Source organism: Danio rerio, chromosome 8 (genome assembly GCF_052040795.2).
Source record: "Danio rerio strain M-AB ecotype USA chromosome 8, GRCz13ab, whole genome shotgun sequence".
NCBI classification, from domain to species: domain Eukaryota; kingdom Metazoa; phylum Chordata; class Actinopteri; order Cypriniformes; family Danionidae; genus Danio; species Danio rerio.
This window is the reverse complement of record NC_141028.1, coordinates 57752415-57777854: the sequence shown is the minus strand read 5'-3', so window position 1 is coordinate 57777854 and position 25440 is coordinate 57752415. Positions and strand designations below refer to the sequence as shown.

The 25440-nt window shown below is 39.7% G+C and overlaps 2 protein-coding genes and 1 long non-coding RNA gene across 6 annotated transcripts in view; 2 read left to right on the top strand and 1 right to left on the bottom strand.

Moving 5' to 3' along the window:
• The window catches only part of LOC147842882 (uncharacterized), a 797275-nt gene that overhangs the window by 42657 nt on the left and 729178 nt on the right, over positions 1-25440 (top strand). The gene's annotated exons all lie outside the window — the stretch shown is intronic.
• The window catches only part of rhobtb2a (Rho related BTB domain containing 2a), a 294371-nt gene that overhangs the window by 174830 nt on the left and 94101 nt on the right, over positions 1-25440 (bottom strand). The window lies entirely within an intron of this gene.
• stc1 (stanniocalcin 1) lies at positions 224-23674 on the top strand. The gene is given in 4 exon segments (NM_001045457.1): positions 224-495; positions 19431-19573; positions 21793-22004; positions 23336-23674. Coding segments are annotated over 4 exon segments (753 nt in total). The 5' UTR covers positions 224-380; the 3' UTR covers positions 23619-23674.

Below are 25440 nucleotides of genomic sequence, written 5' to 3'. Positions count from 1 at the left end.
ACAACAGCGCTGCCAGGATGTGAGCGTTTTCCCCAAGTTACAAGGATCAGCGCAAACTTTACGCCATATGAGGTGCCCATTTACATGCCACGGATCAATGAATGAAAGTTTGAGCCGAGGCAGAGTGTTAAGAGCGCCTGCTGTGATGTGATTGGGCTGTGATGCGAGCTCGTGATGCTCGGGCACATATAAAGGGCGACCTGTCATGCACGCGGCTGCAAGAAGAAACTGCCGGAGAGATCAGCCGGACAGACGGAGCCTTCATGATACTGCCCACATCGCGCGCGCATTTCCTCAACCAAGTCGCCAAGAACGCGCATAAAGGCGTTAAGGAAATCCTCTTTTCTTGCCCTTCGTAATAGCATCATCCAGTGAGAGATATGCCGCCGAGGACCGGACTTTTGCTGCTCGCCGTGCTCATCGCCTCCGCGTACGAACTGGATCAGAACGAATCCTACTCGCCCAGGAGAGCACGCTTCTCCCACAACAGCCCCTGTAAGTAAGGGAAAAGCGACCGGGGATATCGATGCATGCATTGGTGGAGGGTTTGCTGTCATCTCGACGCATCTATTGACCTGCTCTGTGACTGATGTATCGGCTATAGGCTGAGTCAGTATATCATGTTCATCCTCTGACCTGCATGCATCATAGCTCATGATGAGCTTCTTTTGATGCATTGAGCGCGATGAATGAATGTGAATGCTGGTTCCTCCTCCGACGGAGCTTTCAGCCTCATAAGCAAGAGTTTTTTAGACTGGGGAGGAAAATGATTCGGTGGTCAAGCCGTTAATTAGTTACCTGAGCGCGTAGCGTAAAAAATGCGTTAAAAAAGACCGTCAATTTCTAAAATAGCTAATATGATAGCATTTTAGAATAATAATATATTAGTTACTGACCTTAAACTAAGTATGAATAATGTTGCAAAGAATTTAAGCCTAATCATATAGTAAATACTGTATTAATATCCAAAGTTGTGCTTGTCGACGTTAGTTTATGCACTGAGTTAACATTATTTAACTTAATTTACAACTAATAGTCATGGCAGTATATGTTTTAGCTAATTTGCATCGTAATAAACTAACTTAATCGTGTTCTAGCTTAATTTTATATGTTACGCTAGCAGCTTTAAGTCAGTTTAACATTATTTAAGTTTAATGGATTCATAAGAACAATTTGATTCAGCTTAAAAACTGAAGGCAGGGTTTATTTAGAGTGCAACCTTAAAGTACCATAATAACTGTATTAATGTATTAGTTTGTTCATGTTATACTAACGGAGCATAATTTTAAATAGTTTATAATACTTATAAAAGAGCATGCATGTACTTTTGAACCCGGCTAAATGGTTATTATCTTGCATAAAAAGTATGAATTTAAAAATATGAATGTGTCAAGATAATACAGTACACACTAATTAAAATTAAACTGTGTTATTTAGACCTTTGTGGCACAGATCTGTAGTATTTAGGAGTCTTATTTAAAAAAATTATATTTGTTTTGATACTCCAGTCCCTTCATCTGAGTGGTCAAATATAACACTTGCACTCAAAAAATATATAATTTTATTATGCTTCTTTAAACTATTTTTATTAATAGTTTTATGTTTAATCCACTTAAATGTGTCTAAACTAAAGTTAACTCAATCGATTTGTGTTGGGAAAACATCAAGGATTTGTGTGGATCTCAGCATTGTTTTTTACAATGCAAAGCTTTATTTATCTTCTTTTGTAAAGTTAAGTTCAAGCTACTTAAATTTGTAAAAAAAATAATTAAGTTAACTTAATCGATTTGTGTTGGGACAACATGAAGGATTTGTTTGGATCTCAGCATTTTTTACATTGTAGAGTGACAATATTTTGTATAACAGCACTGCATTTGTTTGGCTTGCTAATGCAAAGCTTCTTCTTTCGGAAAGAAGTTAAGTTCAATCTACCTAAATTTGTAAAAACAATTAAGTTAGCTTAATCAATTTGTGTTGGGACAACATGAAGGATTAGTGTTCATCTCAGCATTTTTTACATTGTAGAGTGACAATATTTTATATAACATCACTACATTTGTTTCGCTTGATGATGCAAAGCTTTTGGAAAGAAATTAAGTTCAATCTACTTACATTTGTAAAAATAATTAAGTTAACTTAATCAATTTGTTTTGGGACAACATGAAGGATTTGTGTGGATCTCAGCATTTTTTTGCAGTGTAGAGTGTCAATAATTTGTATAACAGCACTACATTTGTTTAGCTTGATGATGCAAACCTTTTGGAAAGAAGTTAAGCTCAATCTACTTAAATGTGTAAAAACAATAAGGTTAACTTACTCCATTTGTGTTAGGATAACATGAAGGATTTGTGAAGAACATAGCATTTTTTTACAGTGTAGAGTGACCATATTTAATATAACAGCACTCCATTTGTTTGGCTTGCTAATGCAAAGCTTTGTTTATCTTCCTTATGGAAAGACGTTAAGTTCACTCTACTTAAATTTGTGAAAACAATTAAGTTAACTTAATCAATTTGTGTTGTGACAACATGAAGGATTTGTGTGCATCTCAACATTTTTTGCAGTGTAGAGTGACAATAATTTGTATAAAAGCACTGTATTTGTTTGGCTTGATGATGCAAAGCTTTATTTATCTCCTTTCGAAACTGTTTTATTACTGTTATTATTATGTTACTGTTAAAGTCGCCTATTAGCTTTCATTAAATTTCATTTAATGGTGCAACTAATTACGCTCAAAGATGTATGTATGTTTGCAGGTTGTTTAGATGATTTGTTTAAATTGAGCTGAAAAAAAAAACTGAATTCTTGAGTATTTTTAAGGGGAAAACTTAATTGTGTTATGTTCAACCCACTTAAATATGTAAAAACGAATAAGTTAACTTCATTTCCTCAAGTTCCTGTGAGATTGGGGAGACACTATTCAAAATAAACCATCCACTTGTTCCTGCCTCATCAGATTTGTTTAGATGTTCTAGTCCTTTAATTTGACTGGTCGTTTTCTTTTCACTTGTGTAAATAAAAGCCTGGCTGTAGCTTTAATATGGACTTATTTTGGACAAATATGGACTTATTTTTAGCATCCTCAAATTCACAGAATATGAACACAGCTTTGCTGCAGGTAATCAGTCATGCTGTTATTCACTAGCATTCCTGACTGTGTGATCATTTGATTGCTTTGTGTGTTAGTCGGATGGTGTTTTGCATTTGTGTGGGTGACATTGCTTCTGTTTTCATGTTTTTATTAGCAACAGTTGCCAATTTTAATGATCAGTTATCTTGTGCATTCTCATTATGGTCTTTTTTCTTTTTTAATTTCATTATAGGTTACATTTATTGTTGTTGAGACACCATATTATTAATCACTGTATGGTTTACTGTTTGCTAATTCTGGATACCATGTTATTAGGTTACCGTGTGCGTTTATCAAATTAGATGGGTAGATTTACTAATGTCATATTAATGGCATTAAAGAACTATTTTAGATATTTTAAACCCGGAACTAAATCAAATTTATTGGTATATATTAATGTTATTAGTTATTTATATTAATTAATTAATTAAAGATATTTATTTTAATTTGAATAACTTACACTTCCTGACCAAAGTCTTGTTGACTATCCAGATTATAGGAACAACAAATAACTTGACTTCTAGTCGATCATTTGGTATCAGAAGTGGCTTATATGAAAGGCAAAGGCCTCTAGATTACGCTTATTTTATCCAAATAAAATATGATCATGCCTTGATTTTTAATTATTTAATTAGGGCAGTAAGGTCTGATTTGCTTAGACAAAAGTCTAGTCACTGAACAGAAATAATGTCCAGTATAGAATATGCCATGCTGCAGTGGAGAAAGAATGAATATTGTGTCTGACTCCATCATGAGCTTGGAGGACTGCATCCATACATCTCTGACATGACTCAAATCACGCATTAATAAAGTCATCTGGAATGGCAAAGAAAGCGTTCTTGCATGACTCCCAGAGTTCATCAAGATTCTTTGGATTTATCTTCAATGCTTCCTCCTTCTTCTTACCCCAACCATGCTCAGTAATGGTCATGTTTGGTGACTGGGTTGGCCAGTCCTGGACCACCTTGACCTTCTTTGCTTTTTTTTTTTTTTTTGAGGTATAAGAAGGAGTGCTTATCTTTCTGAAGAACTTGCCCTCTCCTTTAGTTTGTAATGTAATGGGCAGCACAAATGTCTTGATACCTCAGTCTTCTGCAGTATATGTGATGTTTGGGAAGCAGTTCAACAGGTGCCTCATGTATCAACGCTGCAAAAACTTTGCGTACGCCATATTTCACGCTCACGTTTGGATTTCCTAACGATGAAATGAACGTGAGAATGTGCGTTGGTCCACGCCAACATCATGTTTGGCGTACGTGCGTTTCTTGCGTGTTTGTTTTATTTCCATTGGCGACTGCTAGAGGCAATTGTGTTAAATTGCACACTACAAAGTATCTTTGAGCCGTGCAATGGCAGCTGTATGGGACGGGATCATCCGTATGTCTAGCAGGTTTAAAAGGTTTCCATACCATGCAGTTGACAAGCCAAACATTTAAAGCACAACTTGCGGTTTTCCCATTGTAATGTACCTTTTGAAAGTATACGGTGCCGCCTAAGTGACAGCATTTTTTTTTTCTGAGAATGTAGATCCAGTACCTAAAAAGCTTTCCCAGGTAAGGTCATTCTATCACGCTTGAACTATCACACACCTGAACAAGCTAACCGAGGTCTGCAGGTCTATTAGTAAATGACAGGTGTGTTAAAAGAGAACCAGAGGGTCACTTACACTAAGTTTGAACACAAAGGCTGCCTTTAAATGACATTGTGTTCACCAGAAAGGACCCAACACTATAAAGATGACGAATTGTTCCGACTTGCTGCTTGTTATATTGAAGCTGAAGATCTGGTGTCAGTGTAACAAAAGGTTCTCCCTTTGTCTTGAAATGAAGTCAGTAATTAATATGCTGCAGAGAGAGAAAAAAAAAAAAACGCTTGTCCGAGTGGATCTGTGTGTGTGGTGTGGGACACTCAGTTCCGTTCTGACTCTGGTCGGGACGTGAAAACCTTTGTCAAACTCCACTTGGTATTTGCATAACTTCCTGTTGTACTTAGTTGCCAGGGAGATACACTGACTCAGTGCTTTGTAACAAAGAGACAGTGGTGCACCGATGATTCCAAAAGAGCAAAACGAACAGTTTATACTTCACAAAACTGAACACATAGAAACTTTTGTTTACACGTTTCAGGTCATTAAAGGTGTCGTTGTATTATGTGGGGTCTGATGATGCATTTTTTTAGAAGTACACACACACAAAAGTCACATACATCATTTTGGCTCACTCCTGAAAAAGCTATGATTTATGGAGGCGTGTCCTTAAGGCTTGTCAGTCATGACAAGGCCCACATGAAATCAGCACACGCAGATCATTGAGTCTATTTATTTACTTGTGTAAATGTGTGTAAATGTATACGTATTCGGTTTTTTAATTAATTTCAGTAATAATATTGTAAAATGTTCATATGAATTATTGACAATACAGTTTGTGAAGTGATATTTTCTGTCTTTTAGTAGATATAAGATATGAGAGACTTGCTTTGTTTACCAAATAAGAAGATCTGATTTAATTTGCATTGTAAACATCAAATAAATCTTAAAAAAATGTATTATTTGTTAATTTATTTCATAACATTTTTAAATTACGATACAGCCAAAAATTATTCCACATAAATCTGCAGATTTTTTACAAAATTCTGTGCAGAAATATAAAAAAAAAAATTTTGTCTGGCCCTGAACCTGACTGTGAATAATCAAGACTGGAAAAAAAATGCATTTATAATGAGGATGTTTGACGCTGTGAAACTTGTTAGATATTTTAACCTTATATACGACAAAATTAGGGTGGCACAAGGCTCAGTAGTTAGCACAGTCGCCTCGTAGCAAGAAGGTTGCTGGTTTGAGTCCCGGACCAGTTGGCGTTTCTATGTGGAGTTTGCATGTTCTCCTTGTGTTGGCGTGGGTTTCCTCCGGGTGCTCCGGTTTCCCCCATGCGATATAGGTGGATTGGAAATCCAAAATTGGCTGTAGTGTATGAGTGTGTGTATGAATGTGGATGTGTGGGGGTGTTTCCCAGTACTGGGTTGCAGCTGGAAGGGCATCCACTACGTAAAACACGTGCCGGAATAGTTGTTGATTCATTCCACTGTGGCACGTCCTGATAAATAAAGGACTAAGCTAAATGAAAATGAATGAATGAATGACAAAATTAGATTTCTGATGTCACAAACCTTTCATCTGTCATTAATAAATGTAGTTAATGTTTTATTGATTCTGGTGGTTCAATGCATTTAATCAAACCATTTGGAGAACACCCCCATGGAAGGCAAAACATATGTCCCACTGAGCGCCAAGTCATTCATTCATTCATTTTCTTGTCGGCATAGTCCCTTTATTAATCCGGGGTCGCCACAGCGGAATGAACCGCCAACTTATCCAGCAAGTTTTTACGCAGCGGATGCCCTTCCAGCCGCAACCCATCTCTGGGAAACATCCACACTCACACTCATACACTAAGGACAATTTAGCCTACGCAATTCACCTGTACCGCATGTCTTTGGACGGTGGGGGAAACCGGAGCACCCGGAGGAAACCCACGCGAAGGCAGGGAGAACATGCAAACTCCATACAGAAACGCCAACTGAGCCGAGGTTCGAACCAGCGACCTTCTTGCTGTGAGGCGGCAGCACTACCTACTGCGCCACTGCCTTGCCTGCCAAGTCATAGGCTGAGTAATTTCTCCTCTTTTTAGCTAAAAAAAAAAATTTTCCTTAGCAGAATAAGCCCCCAACTATTCCAGCATATGTTTTATGCAGTGGATGCCGCAACCCAGTGCTGGGAAACACCCATACACTCTCACATTCACATATGTACTCATACTATGGCCACGTTAGTTCACCCAATTCACCGATAGTGCACATGTTTGGCCTGTGGGGGAAACCGTAGCACAGGGAGAACATACAAACTCCACAGAGAAATGCCAACTGACTCAGCCAAGGCTCAAACTATAGCGACCTTCATGCTGTGAGGCAAAAGTGCTAACCCTGAGCCACTGTACCACCCAAAATGGATAATTGTTGTGTAATTATACAGCGATATTAACTGATGAGGAGACACGCATGGGCTGCGCTTCTACAGAATTTCCTCATAGAAAGACGATGGTGACCCCAATTTGCAGAATAAGTGGTATGAATTCAGCACGAGTCAACGTATGAATAGCAGAAGTGAAGGAATAGATCAGCAAATATTAAGCTAAGCAAAACAAATCAACACCAAATACAAAAGCAGACACTTCTGCGTTACAATGACATCACCAATTATTAAATCGACAAGGAATATCCACGAGATAGATGTAAACGTTGCTGAATTGTAGTGATTTTGTTAACAGAAAACTGTGACTAGAAGGGAATAAGCCAATAAGTGAGTGAGTGAGTATTATTGAGATTAGATAATTCATGTACATGTATAGTTTTTTGGGGGGGGGTTGAGTACAGTATGGCCAATTTTTTTAATACCATCCCAGTTGATATTAAAATGAGAAGTGTAAACATTGCAGATCCTGGGAAAAACAGGGATGTTGGCAGGTATGCTCACACATACACTATGCACTCCGACTACTTCAATGTTGTTGATATGCCTTGCTGGGCTCCATCTCGCTGTCAACAAATCGCAACAGGCTGTAATCGGTCCAATCAGCGCAGATTAGCTTTACGCTAAGGAGGGGTTTGGAAACTTGAATCGCTGAACGAATCATATGGGAGTCGCTGGGATAATTAAGTAAAAATAAATGCATATAATAAGACAGCAAGCGTGTTTTTAGAACTTGCATATTAGCCTGTTGTTAGAGACCCTAGAATCAAAATATGATCCTTTTAAATGAATAATAGGTGCTTTTTAAAACCATGAATGGGATCTAGAAATCATTTTTTAAAAATGCTATTTTAATTAAACGAACTTTACTTCACACATTAAGGCAGTCTTCTCCAAGTCTTGCTGAGTCAGGCATGTGAAACACAAGGGCCACAAGTTCAACTCAGGGTCACGCACTCCACAAGCTGAAATCTGAACAGGTAGCTATGCAAGTGTAGAAATGAATTATTCATTCCGACAATTCATCCTATTAGTCTGCGTGGAAAAGTGTAATATCACCTGTCGAGAAGCGTACGTAGGGGCTCTGATAACGTACCCGCTTGAGGTTTTACAGTTTTTTCACAGCAAACACAAGACTGTGCATTGTCTATTGATGCGTTTTCTCGGATCTCAGATGAGTCCCGACCTGTCAGAGCCCATCACGGTTCCCTCAGAATTATTAGGGTGAGTCGGCCAAGTCGTGTTCAAGTTTCATTAGTCACAATATGTCTAATCATCACGCCTGTTTTCCCACTGCAGTACAATAAGTGCTCTATGAAAGCTTCAAACTCAATATAAAGCCCATATTTCATGTCTCTTCTCAGCCGTGTGCTGTATAAGTGAAGGGACAGCCCCTTAACTGTGTGGCCCGATTCATTTCTATTTCTCCTGTAAAGTTACTGATGATGTCTATGGGGTGTCCAATGATGCACACAAAAAAAGCCCTGGCGATACACATTTCCCATAACACCAGCAAAATCTGTAATTTCCCTTTTTTTTTTCCCAAATGTCACAGTGTGATTTGGCTTTGTCATGCAGTTTAGCTAAAAATACTTTACTTGAAGGGGTGTTTATAAGACGGTCATGGCATTTTTACAATTAAAAAGCCTTTGAATGGGAATATGCATGTTTATGACAACTGTTATTAGGTGTCATTTGCTCAGATATGTCATTTTAAATGGAAAGATGATATTGACTGTTTTGACAACATGACAAATAAATATATCACAACCGGTCTTTATCTTAATCATAAACATGATTGTCATTAGAACTGTGTTTTCAGTGGAACAAACTGTATTTGTCATTAAAATGTCAACATTAAAACAACCCAAGCTCATTCTGAAAACGTAGTCCCGTGGACGTTTCTGGAGACCGCGAAATACGTCCCGGAAGGTATGTATGGCTGCATTTGATTTTTTAAGCGAATGCTACGGGGCGGTGTGACGCCGTTCCCTTTCGTGCTTGCCGGCTGACCGCTTACCTCCGTGTGGAGGGCTTTCCCGCTGCGGTCAGTTTTTCTAGTCAGCTCATCGTGTGCGTCGGTGGACTTTAGATGCAGAGAGGAGGAGTTGACCACCGCGAGCGGGTTCGAGGCCGGGGAAGAGCGGTTCCAGAAATCAGGCAAGACAAAAACAGAATCCAAAAAATAAAGTAAACGAGTTCATAACAGGGTAAGAACGTGGTGAAATCCGAAAACGTGATGAAAAAAACCAGACAAGGGCTTTTCTTTTTCTAGACGGCTTTTCTTAATTGTTGCTCGGGTTTGGGGAAGTGAGTGGGCGGCCAGGTCAATTGGTAAAACTGGTTGAGCTTAGGGAAGGAGGAGGGTGGGTCAGCCGATTGGCCGGTCGCGCAGTCAATCATTCGGTCAGTCAGACAGCGGCCTCTGGTGGGTTGTCGCCAGAACAGCGCGGGCGCGAACGGCACTCACCAGAGACGTTCGAGATACGAAAAAGCGCACACAGCGGCCTCTTGCGGATTAGCGAAAACAAAAACTGCACAAATACGTACCTCCTGGGACGTATTTCGCCGTCTCCAGAAACGTCCGCTGGACTATGTTTTCAGAATGAGACTGGGTTGCATTAAAATGTTGTGCTGACAAATTCAGTTTGTAGTTGAGGTTAAAAAAAGTATGATGCTGTTATAAAATTCATGACATATTTATAATGGATTTATGACAATCATGTTTATGACAGATTTATGACAAGTTACACTTTATTAGGTACACCTGTCTAACTGTATGTTAATGCAAATTTCTGATCAGCCAATCACATGGCAGCAACTCAATGCATTTATGCATGTAGACATGGTCAGGACGATCTGCTGCAGTTCAAACCGAGCATCAGAATGGGGAAGAAAGGGGATTTAAGTGACGTGGTGCCAGACGAGCTGGTCTGAGTATTTCAGAAACCGCTGAAGCTACAGAAAACACCTTGCTGATGCCAGATGTCAGTGGAGAATGGCCAGACAGTTTGCAGAAGAGCATATCTAAACTTACAACAAGTCTAACCTTGAGGCAGATGAGCTACAGCAGCAGTAGACCACATCGGGTGGCGCTCTTGTCAGCTAAGAACAGGAAATGGAGGCTACAATTCGCACGCATTCCACGAAGGATTAAGGCAGTTCTGAAGGCAAAAAGGGATCCAACTTAATACTCGTAAGGTGTACCTAATAAAGTGGCCGGTGATTGTATGTTGTCTTGGTAACGTTATGTTGTTACCATAACTGAGCGAATGACAAAAATGATTTATTGACAGTGGTTATAAGCATACATAACATCTTATTGACATTGATGATATGTGTAAAGGTCTTATGAACAAGGTAACACTTTAGTTTGATGGTCCATTTGAGTATTAGTAGACTGTCTGCTTAATTTCTGTTAATACTGCTCCTTTAACAGACATTTAACTGAATATAAGAAACGTTGCAAGTACATGTCAACCCCACCTCGAACCCTAACCTAACAGTCTACTTATAATCTAATGAGAATTAGTCGGCATGCAGATGCAATTTAACTTAGGCCCCACTTACACTAGTGCGTTTTAGTTTTAAAACGGCGTCTTGGATCAAAAACGATCCACGTCCACACTAGCGTTTCACCTAGCGTTTCTAAACATATCTCCGTCCACACTACGCCACCAAAAATGTATATCACGTGACCAATCGCGCACTCTGGGCATGCGCGTTGTGTCACACTCGGCATTTGGTTATTGTTAGTCAACAAACGCCGGTTGAACAATGAACGCGATGGCAAAGAAAGCAAGAGAGGTATTTTTGTGGACAGACGACGAGGTCGAGTTGTTACTAAACGTAACAAATGATTAACTGCACAATGGTGCCTAAAACAGACAATAGTGCAAACAACGCTCCCATTTCTGTTTCCATTGACTGTTGTTTACAGTAAAGGCTGGTCTGCTGTCTTCCGGTAGCGTTAAAGCCATGTGTTATAGTCATGTGATAGGGGCTTGATGAATAAGGGAAGGATACGCAATGACACAAAAGCCACAATCAGGTAGCGAATCTCAGCAGCCCCGTCTCTGTTTTCAGATGTCTCCGTTTTCCCTCATCCACACTGAGACGGAGCAGCAGCGTTTTAGAATGAAAACGGCCTCTCCAGCGTTTCTAAAACGCTCCATTTTCGGCGCTCGAAAACTCCGGCGTAGTGTGGATGGATGGCGTAACCGTAACAAAACTTATGCTATTTCAAACTAAAACGCATTAGTGTAAACGGAGCAGACCATCAAAATAAAGTGTGACCCAAAACAATATCGACTTGTGCGTTTACAAGTGAAAAAGTTAACACAAAAAACACTGATAAGAGCGTTCAGTCATGGAAGCATTTCATCATCATTTGGCCTGAGGCTTAACAGCAAGTGTAGGAACATTTGCATTTGCTATTAAAACCAAGATGTTTATCATTGTCATGACTTTTTCATAGCTCAGGAGACTAAATAGAGCTCTCAGTTGTCATCTACTGAAAGTATCAACTTTGTTTTGGACGATTCTCCTTAAATTCCTTTCGAGGACTGTACATGGAAATTAAAACGAGCAATATACTGCAAAATGGATCTCGCAGCACAGATTGTTTCGTTTTGGAAGCACTTGATGAAAGATGTTGGAGCTCACATTGAGATCTGGTTATTGATATTGTTGAGACATTTGGAGAGGAATCCTGTTATTAAACACACACTAGACAGCTTTTTTGTTGATTTTAGCCTGTTTGCTGGTTTTCGTTACTCAGTATTGACTTTTTTGACAGCAAATTCTTACTATTAATGAGTCCTTGCATCTATAACCTAACAACATTGCAGACTGAGGGCCCTATCATATACCCGGCGCAGTGTTGCGCAAGGCGCGGCGCAATAGCCTTTTGCTAGTTTCAGCTTGGTGCAAGAGTCGTTTTGAGGTGTTGCGCTACGCTGTTTAAATAGCAAATGCATTAGCGCTCATATGAGCGCCCATAGGCGTTCTGGTGTAAAAAGGAAGACGTTCTAAGGCGCACTGCTGGCGCGTTGCTATTTTGAGAAACTAAAATAGATTTTTCATAAGACCAAAACTAACCCGGTCTAAACTTTAGCGCAGAGTTGCGCCTCGCTTACACACTGCTTAATACGCACAAGAGAGCAATAGGCAAATATCTTTACACATGAAAAATTTTATATTAAGGATATATATAGGATATAAATATAAAGGATTAAAATATTACAAAACATATTATTTTCTAGCCTACATAAATATGAAAAATCACTGCTTTTATGTCTTCTTCATCTCGGGAGGCTTTTTCAGTTCATTCATAACAATTTGCTTTTGTATAATGTTATTATTATTAGCAGTATTATTTATTATATTCATATTTATATTTGTTTTATTAAAAACAAGCTTAGATTTGCCCACCTGTCAGGTTTTAGACCATATGGGGCACAGCATGTGTTTTAGGATATAATTCAGGTTTTTGAGCACATTTTGTTATTATTGTTCAATTATTCGTTTGCTGGAAATTAGAACTGAATTTAGAAATAGTTTTGAAATGAATATTTGTGCTTAATAAATGCAATTAATTATTTATAGACTAATTGATGTCTGTGCGTAAAGGTTTCCCTATCCAAGAGCGAAAGTGAAAGTGATCCATTATCTCTCATTCTCACGCAGTAGATGCTGTTATACAGTGTTCTGTAAAAAAAACAAAAAAAAAATTGTTAACTGTTTGCTAGTGAAATGCTCAGTTTTTCCACTTAGACTTACTTTACGTCCTGTAAATAGCGAATGCGGTCTTGGCGCGACGCAGATGGCTCTTAAAGGGAATGGGAGATGAGACTCTAATTGGTTTATTCTCAAAACACACCTATAACTCATTAAGAAAATAAACTCCACCCTTTTAGACCATGCACCACGGCGCAAAGCAGATTTTCCCGTCCTTAAATTAGCAAAAATGCATTCTGACACGCCCCTGAAAGTGTTTGCGCCCTGCGTTTTGCGCTCTGCGCATGGACCGTCAAAATAGAGCCTTGAATCATTATAAATGCAATCATGACCGACTCATAAACTAGTGTATAATGTGTTATGATCGTGCACTGGAACCTTTAATGCATTAAAACTGTATTATTAACACTAGTGTGAATGTAGCCACAACTGTCATTTTAATATAGTGTAGGTTTTGTTGTGTCTACAGTTATGGAAGTGATATTCTTGTGTATAAATAACTATAAACATGGATTTCCAATGCTTTCAAATCAAAGACATGGATGAGTAGAAATGTTTTTGTGGTAATCGCCATTATCCAGTGCTGTTGGTTGAATTCAACTTGTATCGAACTCAGAATGTTCTACTGATGTGCACGCTGGCCTTAATAGAATGTATATCTGGGCTCTTGCCCTAACCTGCTACTATGGACAATGGACATATTCACTACATAATATTTGGGGGGGGGGGGGCGGTTTCTGGTTATTTCAGAGGTCTGCCTTCTGCCAGGAGCATTGACACACCAACACAAAGCCTATTTTCCATTAGATACAGTAGTGAGTGTGTAGCAACACCAGCCTTTCTGACGCACACACTCATACATGGTTTACAGCATATGTATTAGCAGGCATAATGTATTTTATACAGTAGAAAGTGCTTAATATATGGTCCTACCCCTAAATCTAACACTCACTGGAAACCTGTGGTAAACCGGTGGATTTTGTCAGATGACTGCATTTTGATTCTTTTCATCTGGTTCGGACCAAAGCCAGCAGTGTGGTATGAAAACGACCCAAAGACGGCAGAAAATGCTACAATGTATTATTTATCGCCCTTGGTCTAGACCAAATGAAGCAAACTACAGATGTAAAAGCACCCTTAAACTAATAATTTTATGCCTTAAAAAGTGTTAAATTTACTGAAAGAATGTCTTGTAGGTCTTAAATCATTTTAAATGCGTCTTAGGCTCAATCCCAATTCTAACCCTTATCCCTTCCCCTTCCCCTTACCCCTCGTTTTGTGCGTGCCTGGAAGGGGTAGTGGTGTCCCAATTCTCTTTAGCTTAAAGGCATAGGGCTAAGAGCAAGGGATATACACCCCTTCAAACGAAGACTTTTCAGGACCACAATTGAAACCAAGGGGTAGGAAAAAATTCCCAGAATACCCCAGCAACAGCTGCACCCGGAAGTAAGGAGATCCACAAATTAGTATTTTTTGTCATTATTACGAATTTTTACAAGCAAACATGTTTTTATAAATTAATAACCGCATTCATATTTTACCGTCATACTTAAAAAAAACCTTTCTGACACTCGATGACACTGGAATACCCTGTCAGAAAAGTCTAGTGGCTGTCAATGAGGTTTTTACAGTGTCTTCTGTGCTGTTTTTGTGTGTTTACATTGAGTATGGCTACTGTGTCAAATGCACAGTATTACGATCTTATTGCCACATTAGATCATTATGATAACATAATATATGCCTTCAGTGATTTCCTGAAGATAAAAACCAAAAAATACCACAACTGGAATCACTCCAGCAGTCGCCATCGTTTGATCTCATTTGAAGCAAGAAATCGCGAGGACATATGATGATGTGTGCAGGTTCTGCAGTGCTGTCCCAATTCTTAAGGGGAAAATTTTTAAGCCCTTCCCCTTAACCCTCGGTTGTAAGGGCCAGGGGGAAGGGTAAGGGGTAGGGGTACAAAAATAGAATTGGGATTGGGCCTTAGTTTTCCTATGTCCATGTAAATGTATTTATATTTAGCTTGTAATTTAAACAAAAAAATCTATGTTGAAAATAAAATGTTTGTTTTTATTTTTTTATTTTTTTGACAAAATTTAAAATGAGGCTAAGAATTTTTTTGTTTTGTTTGATGGGTCAAGTAAAAAACTTTCGATGACTAAACTGGGCCATTATAAAAATAAAAAAAAACCTTAGCGTTTAGAACTGTTTATGTCTGAAATTTCATTCCTAATGGTTTTAAAAAGTCTTAAATATATAAAAAAATTCTGTCAGTCATGGACTACGGGGACAAACACAGGGCACAGAACGCCCAGACTACCACAAGACCTCCACAAGGCCTGCTGTGGGCATTCTTCATTCACTGGGTCACATTTCCAAAAACAGAGAAAAATGGCTGGAATACCCATAAAATTGATGGCAGAGACTGGAGTGGAGTAATGACGCCAGTGCTTGGCTCAGTTTTTATATATCTCAAGGTGTCAAGTGGCTAGCCAAGCTTGTTGTTATTTGTCATCCTAAGCTGAAATTTGGCTCAATTTCAAAACCGAATGGAAACTCACACCAAGTCACACATAAAACCCAACAGTTCCCCCAGACGGAGTGGTATTTAAACCTCCCGTGGGCTGGAAGGTGATAATGAGAACGTGTCCCCTTTAAATGATCCCATGTTCACTTGTAAGCAAGGTGAGGAATTAATTATCTTGCCTAAATGGTTTCACAAGTTCACTGCTACTACGCACAATGTGTTTCTGCTTAAATCATTTCCCATGAGATTGTGTTCCAGCATTAACTGCGCCATACCTCCACAACAGGAGTCCAAAGCGTCTCCAAAGACTGTTCCCTCCACAACCCTGAATGGCTTTTCTCCAGGTCTCTCCTCTCTGAGATCGTACGACCTAAGTTGTCCATGGAATAGGACTAAACATAGCTAAACATGTACAATACTGAATTGGTGAGTCATTGAATGGCATTGAATGTTCAAATGTTTTGCGACTGTGACATGCGAATGACTGGAACACATTGAGGTCAAAAGTAGGACATTTCACTGCTGGATTTCCCACCTCTGACTGTGTCTGGAACACAGATTAATGGGACATTCACACACATTGTGTCTTTCCATCTAAAAACATGGAATGTTTTTTTTTTTTCTGAGTGCTATGCTATGTTGCCGCCAACTTGCTAATGTAAACAGAAAGCTTGCAATGTTCAAGTCCTTCTGATTGGTCCACTGCTTTGGAACTGACAATGAACATTCATTCATTCTCTTGTCGGCTTAGTCCCTTTATTAATCCGGGGTCGCCACAGCGGAATGAACCGCCTACTTATCCAGCAAGTTTTTTACACAGCGGATGCCCTTCCAGCCGCAACCCATCTCTGGGAAATGATGAACATTACTGTATGTTTTAACTTGACACTTCTTTTTGAAATAGGCTGTCATCATGTGTGTAACGGTCAATCCCGGCTCATTGCGGATACATACCCAAGTCTACATTTCTGGGAACAGCGAAATACGTAACCCTGGGTACGTCTGCTCGTAGTTTTTGTTTTCGCAAATCCACCAGAGGTCGCTGTGTGTACTTTTTGATGATCACGAATTCCTCTCGCGTGTCCTCGTCTTGTGTAAATCCACCAGAGGGCGTAATATACCATTCAGCCGACCAGGCCAGCTCGCTGTCGAATGACTGACTCAGACTGACCGGCTGACCCACCCCCTTCCCTAAACCCAACCGATCTCAAGTGTTGCAAGTGTGTGATTTCACCACATTTTAAGACTGTTGTTTATTTATTTTATTTTATTTTTTTGTTATATCTGGTTTCTGGAACCGTTCTTCGCCAGATTCGTCGTGGTCAACTCAGCTCCGTGTCCCAAGTCTGCCAACGTATGTGGCAAGTTATGGGGCAAACACTGCTAACACTGAAAAACAGTGCTAACACTGAAAAAGCCGTCCGTACAGAGGTGAGCGGTCAGCTGGTATTTCTAAAATTAACAGAAGCCATTGGCGCCGTCATAGCGCACCGTAGCATTCATTTTTAGCTGATGATCAATAATGTGTAATTGGCATGTTGTCTTGGGAGAGAGCCCTGAGCTCGTAATATTTTCGAGCCCGGGGCTCCCTCCTGTTAGAAGGGCGGGAGGGGAGTTCAAGCTCAGGTAGGTCTCGAGAACTCCCCTGCTTGTCGCCGTGTGAGAAGTGTAAACTAAAGTTGTCTTAGGTGATAATTTGGTTTAGTCGATTGGCTATGGTGTAAGTTTTTTGGACGGTCGGAGGAAACCGGGGAACCTGGGGGAAGCCCACGCGAACATGGGGAGAACATACAAACCCCGCACAGAAATGCCAACCGGCCCAATAGGAGGTTGGACCAGCAGCGTTCTTGCTGTGAGGCAACAGTGCTAACCACTGGGCCACTGTGTCGACCCTATCGGAAAAAGGGTGGGAAGTAGGGGTGGAAGGAGGGGGGGGTGGTTTAAGATGAAAATAACTGGAGTGAAAAGCTCTGGTTATTTATAAGGCTTCCGTAATCATCTAATAGGGCAGATTATGGTGCTAATGAGGTGCCAGCCGTGTTGATCATACACACGTGATCCTCTCGAAATCAGTTTATAAATAAACTGCACAAAGACGAAATTCATCCAGACATACCTATGGCTACAAAATTAATGCTCTCCCAAAAAATGCAGACCTGGTTACGTATCCACAATGAGCCTGTGTTGGTAACGATCATGCATGTCCAAGTTGATGTCAAAACAACAAGAAACTGGCATCAAGCATGACATCAAAATTGCTAATCGACCTTTATTCATGCACACATTGATGCCCTTTTGACCATTGACATCAATGTTTTAGTGAATTCATTTTAACACTAGGGTTCCCTAGGATGTTGTTAAGGCTAGGCAAGGCAAGTTTATTTATATAGCACATTTCATACACAGTGGCAATTCAAAGTGCTTTACATAAACAGGAATAAAAAAGACAAGTTTAGGACATAAAATTCAGACAATAAAAATGATTAAAAACAGATAAAAACAATTTAAAATGTGTTAAAATAGGTTATAAAAGAATGAAAAAGAAAACGAAAAACATAATAGTGCAATCTGTCAGACGTAGCACAGTGCTCATACAGTAAAGGCACAGCTAAACAGATGTGTTTTCAGTCTCGATTTGAACATGCCTAATGTTGGTGCACATCTGACCATTTCATCATTTTGTTAATGTCAAATTCACATGATCTGCAAAGCACAACAAGTCAACAACAATCAAAGAGCATCATGTCAGAGCCAGTGGCGTAGCGCAAAATTCATGGGCCCGACCGCAAAAGTAAAGACGGAGCCCACCCAGAAGTGAAGACCAGGGAGGGCAGGGGGTGCTTAGGTTTGGGACAGGTAAATTTAGGGTTGGAGTAGCTGTAGATTTGAATAAAACAAAAGTGCATAAGACCTCTAAAGTTTCTGTTTGTCAAACTATAGGCCACAAACATTTATACCCTTATTTTCAATGATGAAATAACCAACAAATGGTCCATCATTCACTGAATCTACCAAACCAAAGCAAAAAGGAGGAGAATAAAAGACAGAGCAAAAATAGTAATTAAGTATTTAGTTTAGTTTAGAAAAGGTATATTTTTATATCAAGTGGTAGGTACGAATAGGTAGCGCTGTCGCCTCACAGCAAGAAGGTCACTGGTTTGAGTCCCGGCTGGGTCAGTTGGTATTTTTGTGCGGAGTTTGCATGTTCTCATTGTGTTGGTGTGGGTTTCCTCAGGGTGCTCCGGTTTCCCCTACAGTCCAAACACATGTGCTTTAGGCGAATTGGGTAAACTATTGTCCATAAGGCGACGCAGTGGCGCAGTGCGTAGCACGTTAGCCTCACAGCAAGAAGGTCACTGGTTTGAGTCCCGGCTGGGTCAGTTGGCATTTCTGTGTGGAGTTTGCATGTTCTCCCTGCCTTTGCGCGGGTTTCCTCCGGGTGCTCCGGTTTCCCCCACAGTCCAAAGACATGCGGTACAGGTGAATTGGGTGGGCTAAATTGTCCGTAGTGTATGAGTGTGTGTGTATGTGTGGATGTTTCCCAGAGATGGGTTGCGGCTGGAAGGGCATCCGCTGCCTAAAAACTTGCTGGATAAGTTGGCGGTTCATTCCGCTGTGGCGACCCAAAATTAATAAAGGGACTAAGCCGACAAGAAAATGAATGAATGAATATTGTCCGTAGTGTATGAGTGTGTATGTCCTGGTCCTCCCGGTTGCTGGTTGAGTATTGGGTAAAATTAGTTATTAACATCAACATGGTGCGGCTAAATATTAACTTCGAAATAAATGGCCCTGGGATGCAAGAGTAAAGAAGTATAATTCCTGATCTTGCCATGTTTATTTCCCATCCCTTGGGATTCCCGTGGGATTCCTGTGACCTTTGGGACTCCTGAAAAAATGTCAACCTCTACTGACAATACAACACAATGAAGAGAAATGTGTTCTAGAATGCTATCAGGTTCTTGAAAGTTCTTGTAATATCTAACTGTGATTTTCTTTTTCCACAGCGGATGTGGCGCGGTGCTTGAACAGTGCGCTCCAAGTGGGCTGCGGTGCCTTTGCCTGTCTCGAAAACTCAACGTGTGACACAGATGGCATGCACGACATCTGCAAGTCCTTTCTCTACAGTGCTGCTAAATTTGACACTCAGGTATGTACATTTGTATACAGTTGACGTCCAAGTACAATAGAGATATATCAGTTCACCAATGGACACACAATATCCTATTCAAAAGGCGCCTATTCAGCAGACAGGAAGAACCTAAGAAACAACAGGATTGGATGAATCCCGTCAAATGAATGTTGAATGCTCAATTCCACTGAGATTGGACTGTAGCTGTGAACGGGTTGTTCTGTTCAGTTTTTTTATAGATTGATTCTTAACTGCAGTCGTAATTGACTGGTGCTCTTGACTACACTACCTGACAAAACAACAACAAATAATAACTTGACTTCTAGTTGATCATTTGATATCAGATGTGGCTTATATGAAAGGCTAAGGCCTCTAGATGACGCTTGTTTGACCAAAATAAAATATGATCATGCCTTGATTTTTAATGATTTCATTAGGACATTAAAGTCTGACTTTAGACAAAAGTCTTTTCATTTAACAGATATAATGTCCAGTATAGAATATAAAGTCATGCTGCAGTGGAGACAGAATGAATATTGTGTATGACTCCCATGAGCTTGGAGGACTGCATCCATACATCTCTGCAATGACTCAAATCACTAATTAATAAAGTCCTCTGGAATTCCTGCAGGACTCCCAGAGTTCATCAAGATTATTTGGATTCATCTTCAATGCCTCCTTCTTCATCTTACCACAGACATTTCTGGTGACTGGGCTGGCCAATCCTGGAGCACCTTGTCCTTCTTTGCTTTCAGGAACTTTGATGTGGAGGCTGAAGTATGAGGATCGCTATCCCGCTGGAGAATTTGCCCTCTCCTGTGGTTTGTAATGTAATGGGCAGCACAAATGTCTTGATACCTCAGGCTGTTGATGTTGCCGTCCACTCTGCAGATCTATCACACGCCCCAATGCTGAATGTAACGCCAAACCATGATTTTTCCTTCACCAAACTTGACTGATTTCTGTAAGAATCTTGGGTCCGTGCGAGTTCCAAAAGGTCTTCTGCAGTATTTGTGATGATTGGGATGCAGCTCAACAGATGATTCATCTAAATTGACCTTCTGGCACTTTTCCAAAAAGTGAGAGAGTCCAGTAAAAAGCAGGGCCAGAATGGGACTCCTTTTCAGCCCAGGAGTCTCAAGCCTTAGACCGGCCCACCTCAGTTCACGACTGACTATATTAAAATAATGTCATTACCAATTCATTTTCTAATGACACTATCATGTCTTTTTCAAGAAAACAGCTGCTTTAGAACTTCAAATGTTCAAAAACCTTATAGTTTTATATGTCTTGACAATAAAAATTTAAAAAAAAAAAAATTACTCTGGTGAGGATCGAACATGGATCGACGGCGTTTTAACGTAACTTGCTGACCACTGGACCACAATATAGCTGATAAGCTTGTGTGGCCGGAATGATAGTTACATCATCATTACCCTGCAGGCTGCATTTTGCTTATGGGGCTGCAAAACAATAAATAAGAAGAGCGGAGCTGCGGCAAAATAATGAATAAAAAGAGTGAGGCTATGGTCAAATAAATAAATAAATAAATAAATAAAAAACAAAAAGTGCCACTGCTGAGAGTGCAAGCAGCTAGAAACAACGGCCCTCGCGGCCAAAATACGGACCGGCCCAGCCTGATCTCACGAGAAAACGTAAGTATTTTACGTTTTGCCAGTTTAGTGGCTAATTCGTACGAATTCGTATGAGTTCAGTCGTACGAAATGGTACGATTTTAAAAAGGAGGCGTGGCACCTGACCCCACCCCTAACCCCAACCGTCATTGGGGGATAAGCAAATCGTACTAAATTGTACGAATTAGATCGTACGAATTCATACGAATTAGCCACTAAATGAAAAAGTTACGAATTGCCGTGAGATTGTGTTGACCGGCCCACCAGGAAATTTTCCGGTCCACCCGATTAGCCAATCCGGCCCTGTGTTCAAGTCTATATCAATTAGTCAAAAAATTGCTAAATTTCAGTTTGATTTCTGACACTCACTGTTAGCAGTAGGCTAAATGTGAAAGTCAGAGTAATCTGACTAATCTGAGCAGAGTAGGGTGTGAAAAGAAACCATGGAAAATATGAAAAAAGTGAAGGGATTTAGTCCTTGCATGGATGTAAACCAAATATTGGGGAGAGAGACGCTTTTAAAAAAAGAATTGGTTTGAACAAACGAATTAACAGCAATTCAAGCAAGTCTGAACTATATGGAGTTTTCTGTTGATTTTACAGGGCAAGGCTTTTGTGAAAGAAAGCTTGAAGTGTATCGCCAATGGCATCACTTCCAAGATCTTTCTGACAGTGAGACGGTGCTCCACCTTTCAGAGGATGATTTCAGAAGTTCAGGAGGAGTGTTACAGCAAGTTGGACATTTGCACAGTGGCCAAATCAAACCCAGAAGCCATTGCAGAGGTGGCTAAGCTGCCAAGCCACTTTCCCAACAGGTAAACCTGAATAAACATATTACAGTTTTTAGCAAACCGTCAGTGCACTAGGTTTAGTGGTAGGTGGATTTGTTTATGGAAAAGAAATACTAAATGTGCTTTTGAGTACTGTGCTTGCATACAGAAATTTTCTAGCATGTGTTTGTGGACGTCATGTCTTTTATTTTGTAGTCTAGTCAAGTTGCTGTTCCTCATTTGTGTCCTGCCATGTGCTCAATCGTATGAGGGTTATGTTTTGATTAGGGCTGGAACAATCATTCGATGAATGGAAATGAATTGATCAAAATGAATTGATTAATTCTAACTAAAAAGCTTCCATCACTATCAGGAACAAAAGCAACATGAGGACTATAGCTGCGTCCCAAATGGCACACTATAAACTATGCACTCATGCACTATGTACTTATGCACTTACACACTCAACAGGATAGTATATGTATGTAGTGGTGTCCCAAAAGGCACACTAATGTTTTTTTACTAAGCGGAAATTCAAACCGTTTCCCTGATGACGTTTGACGGTTGCCAAATCATTGAAATAAACGACCGACTTATCAAATACCTGCCGTGAGTATTGCCGCATTCACCATCAGGAGGCGCTGTAATCACTCTCGTAGGAGAATTTTGCTTTCACAATCCAAAATAAATAAAGTTATTCAACATGTGCTTCGTGTTGTTTACATACATATTCAACATATTTTGTGTTGTTGTTTGAATTTCCGCTTAGTAAAAAAACATTAGTGTGCCATTTAGAACGACACTACATACATATACTACCCTGTTGAGTGTGTAAGTGCATAAGTACATAGTGCATGAGTGCATAGTGTATAGTGTGCCATTTGGGACGCAGCTAGTATATTTTGCCGCATTTGAACAAAACAGATTTATTAAATAGACATATTTATTAAAATAATATTGCAGTCACCGAACCTCTTTAGAAATGGAAAGGTAATACATGTAAATTCATGTGAAATATTGGTAAGTAAAAAAGAGCAACAAAATTTTATAAATTGTTTGTTTCTCTGGAATTTTGGCTCCTTTTTTTTTTTTTTTTTCCCTAAATTTTGAACCATCATCGTAAGTTATTTTAATAGAAAAGCTCCTGATTTGGCTTCTATAGTGACTAATCTAATATATATATGCACGAATATAATATTGTAAATCTTCTAATAGAAAATATGAATCTAAATGAGAGATTTGTCAGGGGTATCTATATCAATTTAATCAGAGTTTTTGCATTGAATTCACTAAGCATTTGCAGCATTCTCTGCAGCCTCAATGCACTAATTTGTGGACACACCAGCTCAGTGTGAGTCTTCTCTGTCTCGCCGCAGGTTTTATGGGAAACTACTGCAGAGTTTGATGGAGTGTGACGATGAGACGGTGGACCTGGTGAGGGCAAATCTGCTGACCCGATTAGGGCCCGAGATCACCATTCTCTTCCAGCTACTGCAGAACAAGCCGTGTCCGTCTGCTGCGGTACCTACCGGAATGGAGACTCGTGGTGGGTGGCGGTGGTCCGTCAGTCCCAACGGATACAAGAACCAGCCAAATCTACGCAACAGAGATGCCTCCAATCTCTTTGGCAAGAAACGAAGCATCGGTGACAGCTCTTAATTTCAGAGCAGTTCGAACTTTGCCATCAAGCACACATACATAAGCGCAAATTGAAAGAAAAAAAAAAAAGCAAAAGAAAACAGTGGTTTATTTTCTCAAGCTATACAGGGACACATTCCTTCTCAACTGGAAAAAAAAAAGGCATGCACCAGTGCGAAAACATCTCGAATGTCAAATTCTTGTTATCATGTCATATACAACGAATTGAATGCATTATCAGGGGAAGAAATCGGCCTGATTTCCAGACTGAAGGTCATGGAGGAATCCAATCAGAGGCCATAATGTAGAGAGCTCTTAGATAGGCTTATTTCCTTGAAAATGTCTCTAGATATGAAAGATAAATATATTTAAAACAAAAAAAAACAAAAACAAATAGCCATTTGTATATGAAATATATCTTACAGAGATTACAGCAAAGAAAATGTATGTGTATATAAACTGAACCTAGCGTTGATGTGAAATAGTCGGCATGTGTTATAGAGAAAAAAAAAAACAGATAAGAGTGTACTATTTATTTATTAACAGATATTTTACTACTACTTTAGCTGTTTATCTCAAATTGCCACTAGCCTTTTTGTGAAACTCTCCCGTTTGGCGAGAGCTCTCTTTAAAAATCTATGTGCAGGAATTCATCAGATACCAAAAAAACCGTCGAGTACAGCAACAGTAGATGTCAGCCATCCACACACTGGACGACCAACCGTTGTTTATGAGCACAGGAAGGGACGGATGTCTTCAGATCCCTTCATTTTTTATTTATTTTTTATTTCCCCCCCGACTGTTAGAAAACATTTTCTTTAGCCTCTTGGATCATCTCTCTCTCCCTCCACTTATTATCTCTTCAAGTAGCGCAGTACAAATAAACTCCAAGAGGAAATTCAATTCGAAGCCCTGAGCGCATTATTAGCGCTACATATAAACACATCTTCTTTTGGCCAACTTATTGGATGAACAAATGACTCCCTGGTGAATATGACATGCAGAAGTGAGTTCAGGCACGCTGTTCCTAGCGTTGCTGAGAAGAGAAAACACAATATGTCTATTTAAAATGACTTATAAATATTTATTTTCTTACTATATTATTTAAATGTTTATTTTATTACATTTCTGTGGGCAATATTAGTTCATTCAGCAAGCATCGGTTGCTTTTTTGAATTACTTAAGCCTCCGTTTTTATTTGAAGTTTATTTAATCGTATCGCTTTATTCAGTAGTCACTCTTAGTTGACTGTACGAGACCCATGTAATGACTCTGTGCTGGTCATGGGGGAACACGCTGGTCATTTGAGTCAGGCGAATGTTATATGGGACCACTATAATGCAAACTTTATCGAGCATTGCCACATGCTGTGCACACATTCAGGGTTAATCAGCTATATAGAGTTTATCGCTAGCTTTAAAAGAGTCATCGTCATAGCGCTTGAAGGCGAAGCGCGCGGTTAACGCCAAGCGGTTAATTTGGGGCAGTCACTGCAAAGTGTTTTCCGGAGCCATTCTCGACACTATGCAATATACAACATTTCCGAAAGGCCTATTTTAACCCAGGAAAAATGGTGGAGGATCTCTTAATAAGTGCTAATAAGTTCAGATTAGCAATGGCAGGGTTCGGCTTGGGGAGGACAGAGAAGCGAGGGCCAAATCCAATCAAACTACCGCAAAACCACATTTTGATTAGTCACATCCACAAATAAAGAGATTTAACCATAAAAACGACCAATCTGCATCCCATTTAAAAGACAGATGCAGTGTTAAAGGGGTGGTCCAGAAAATCATGTTTTTTTCGAGCCTGATCTCACGAGGAAACGCGAGTATTTTACGTTTTG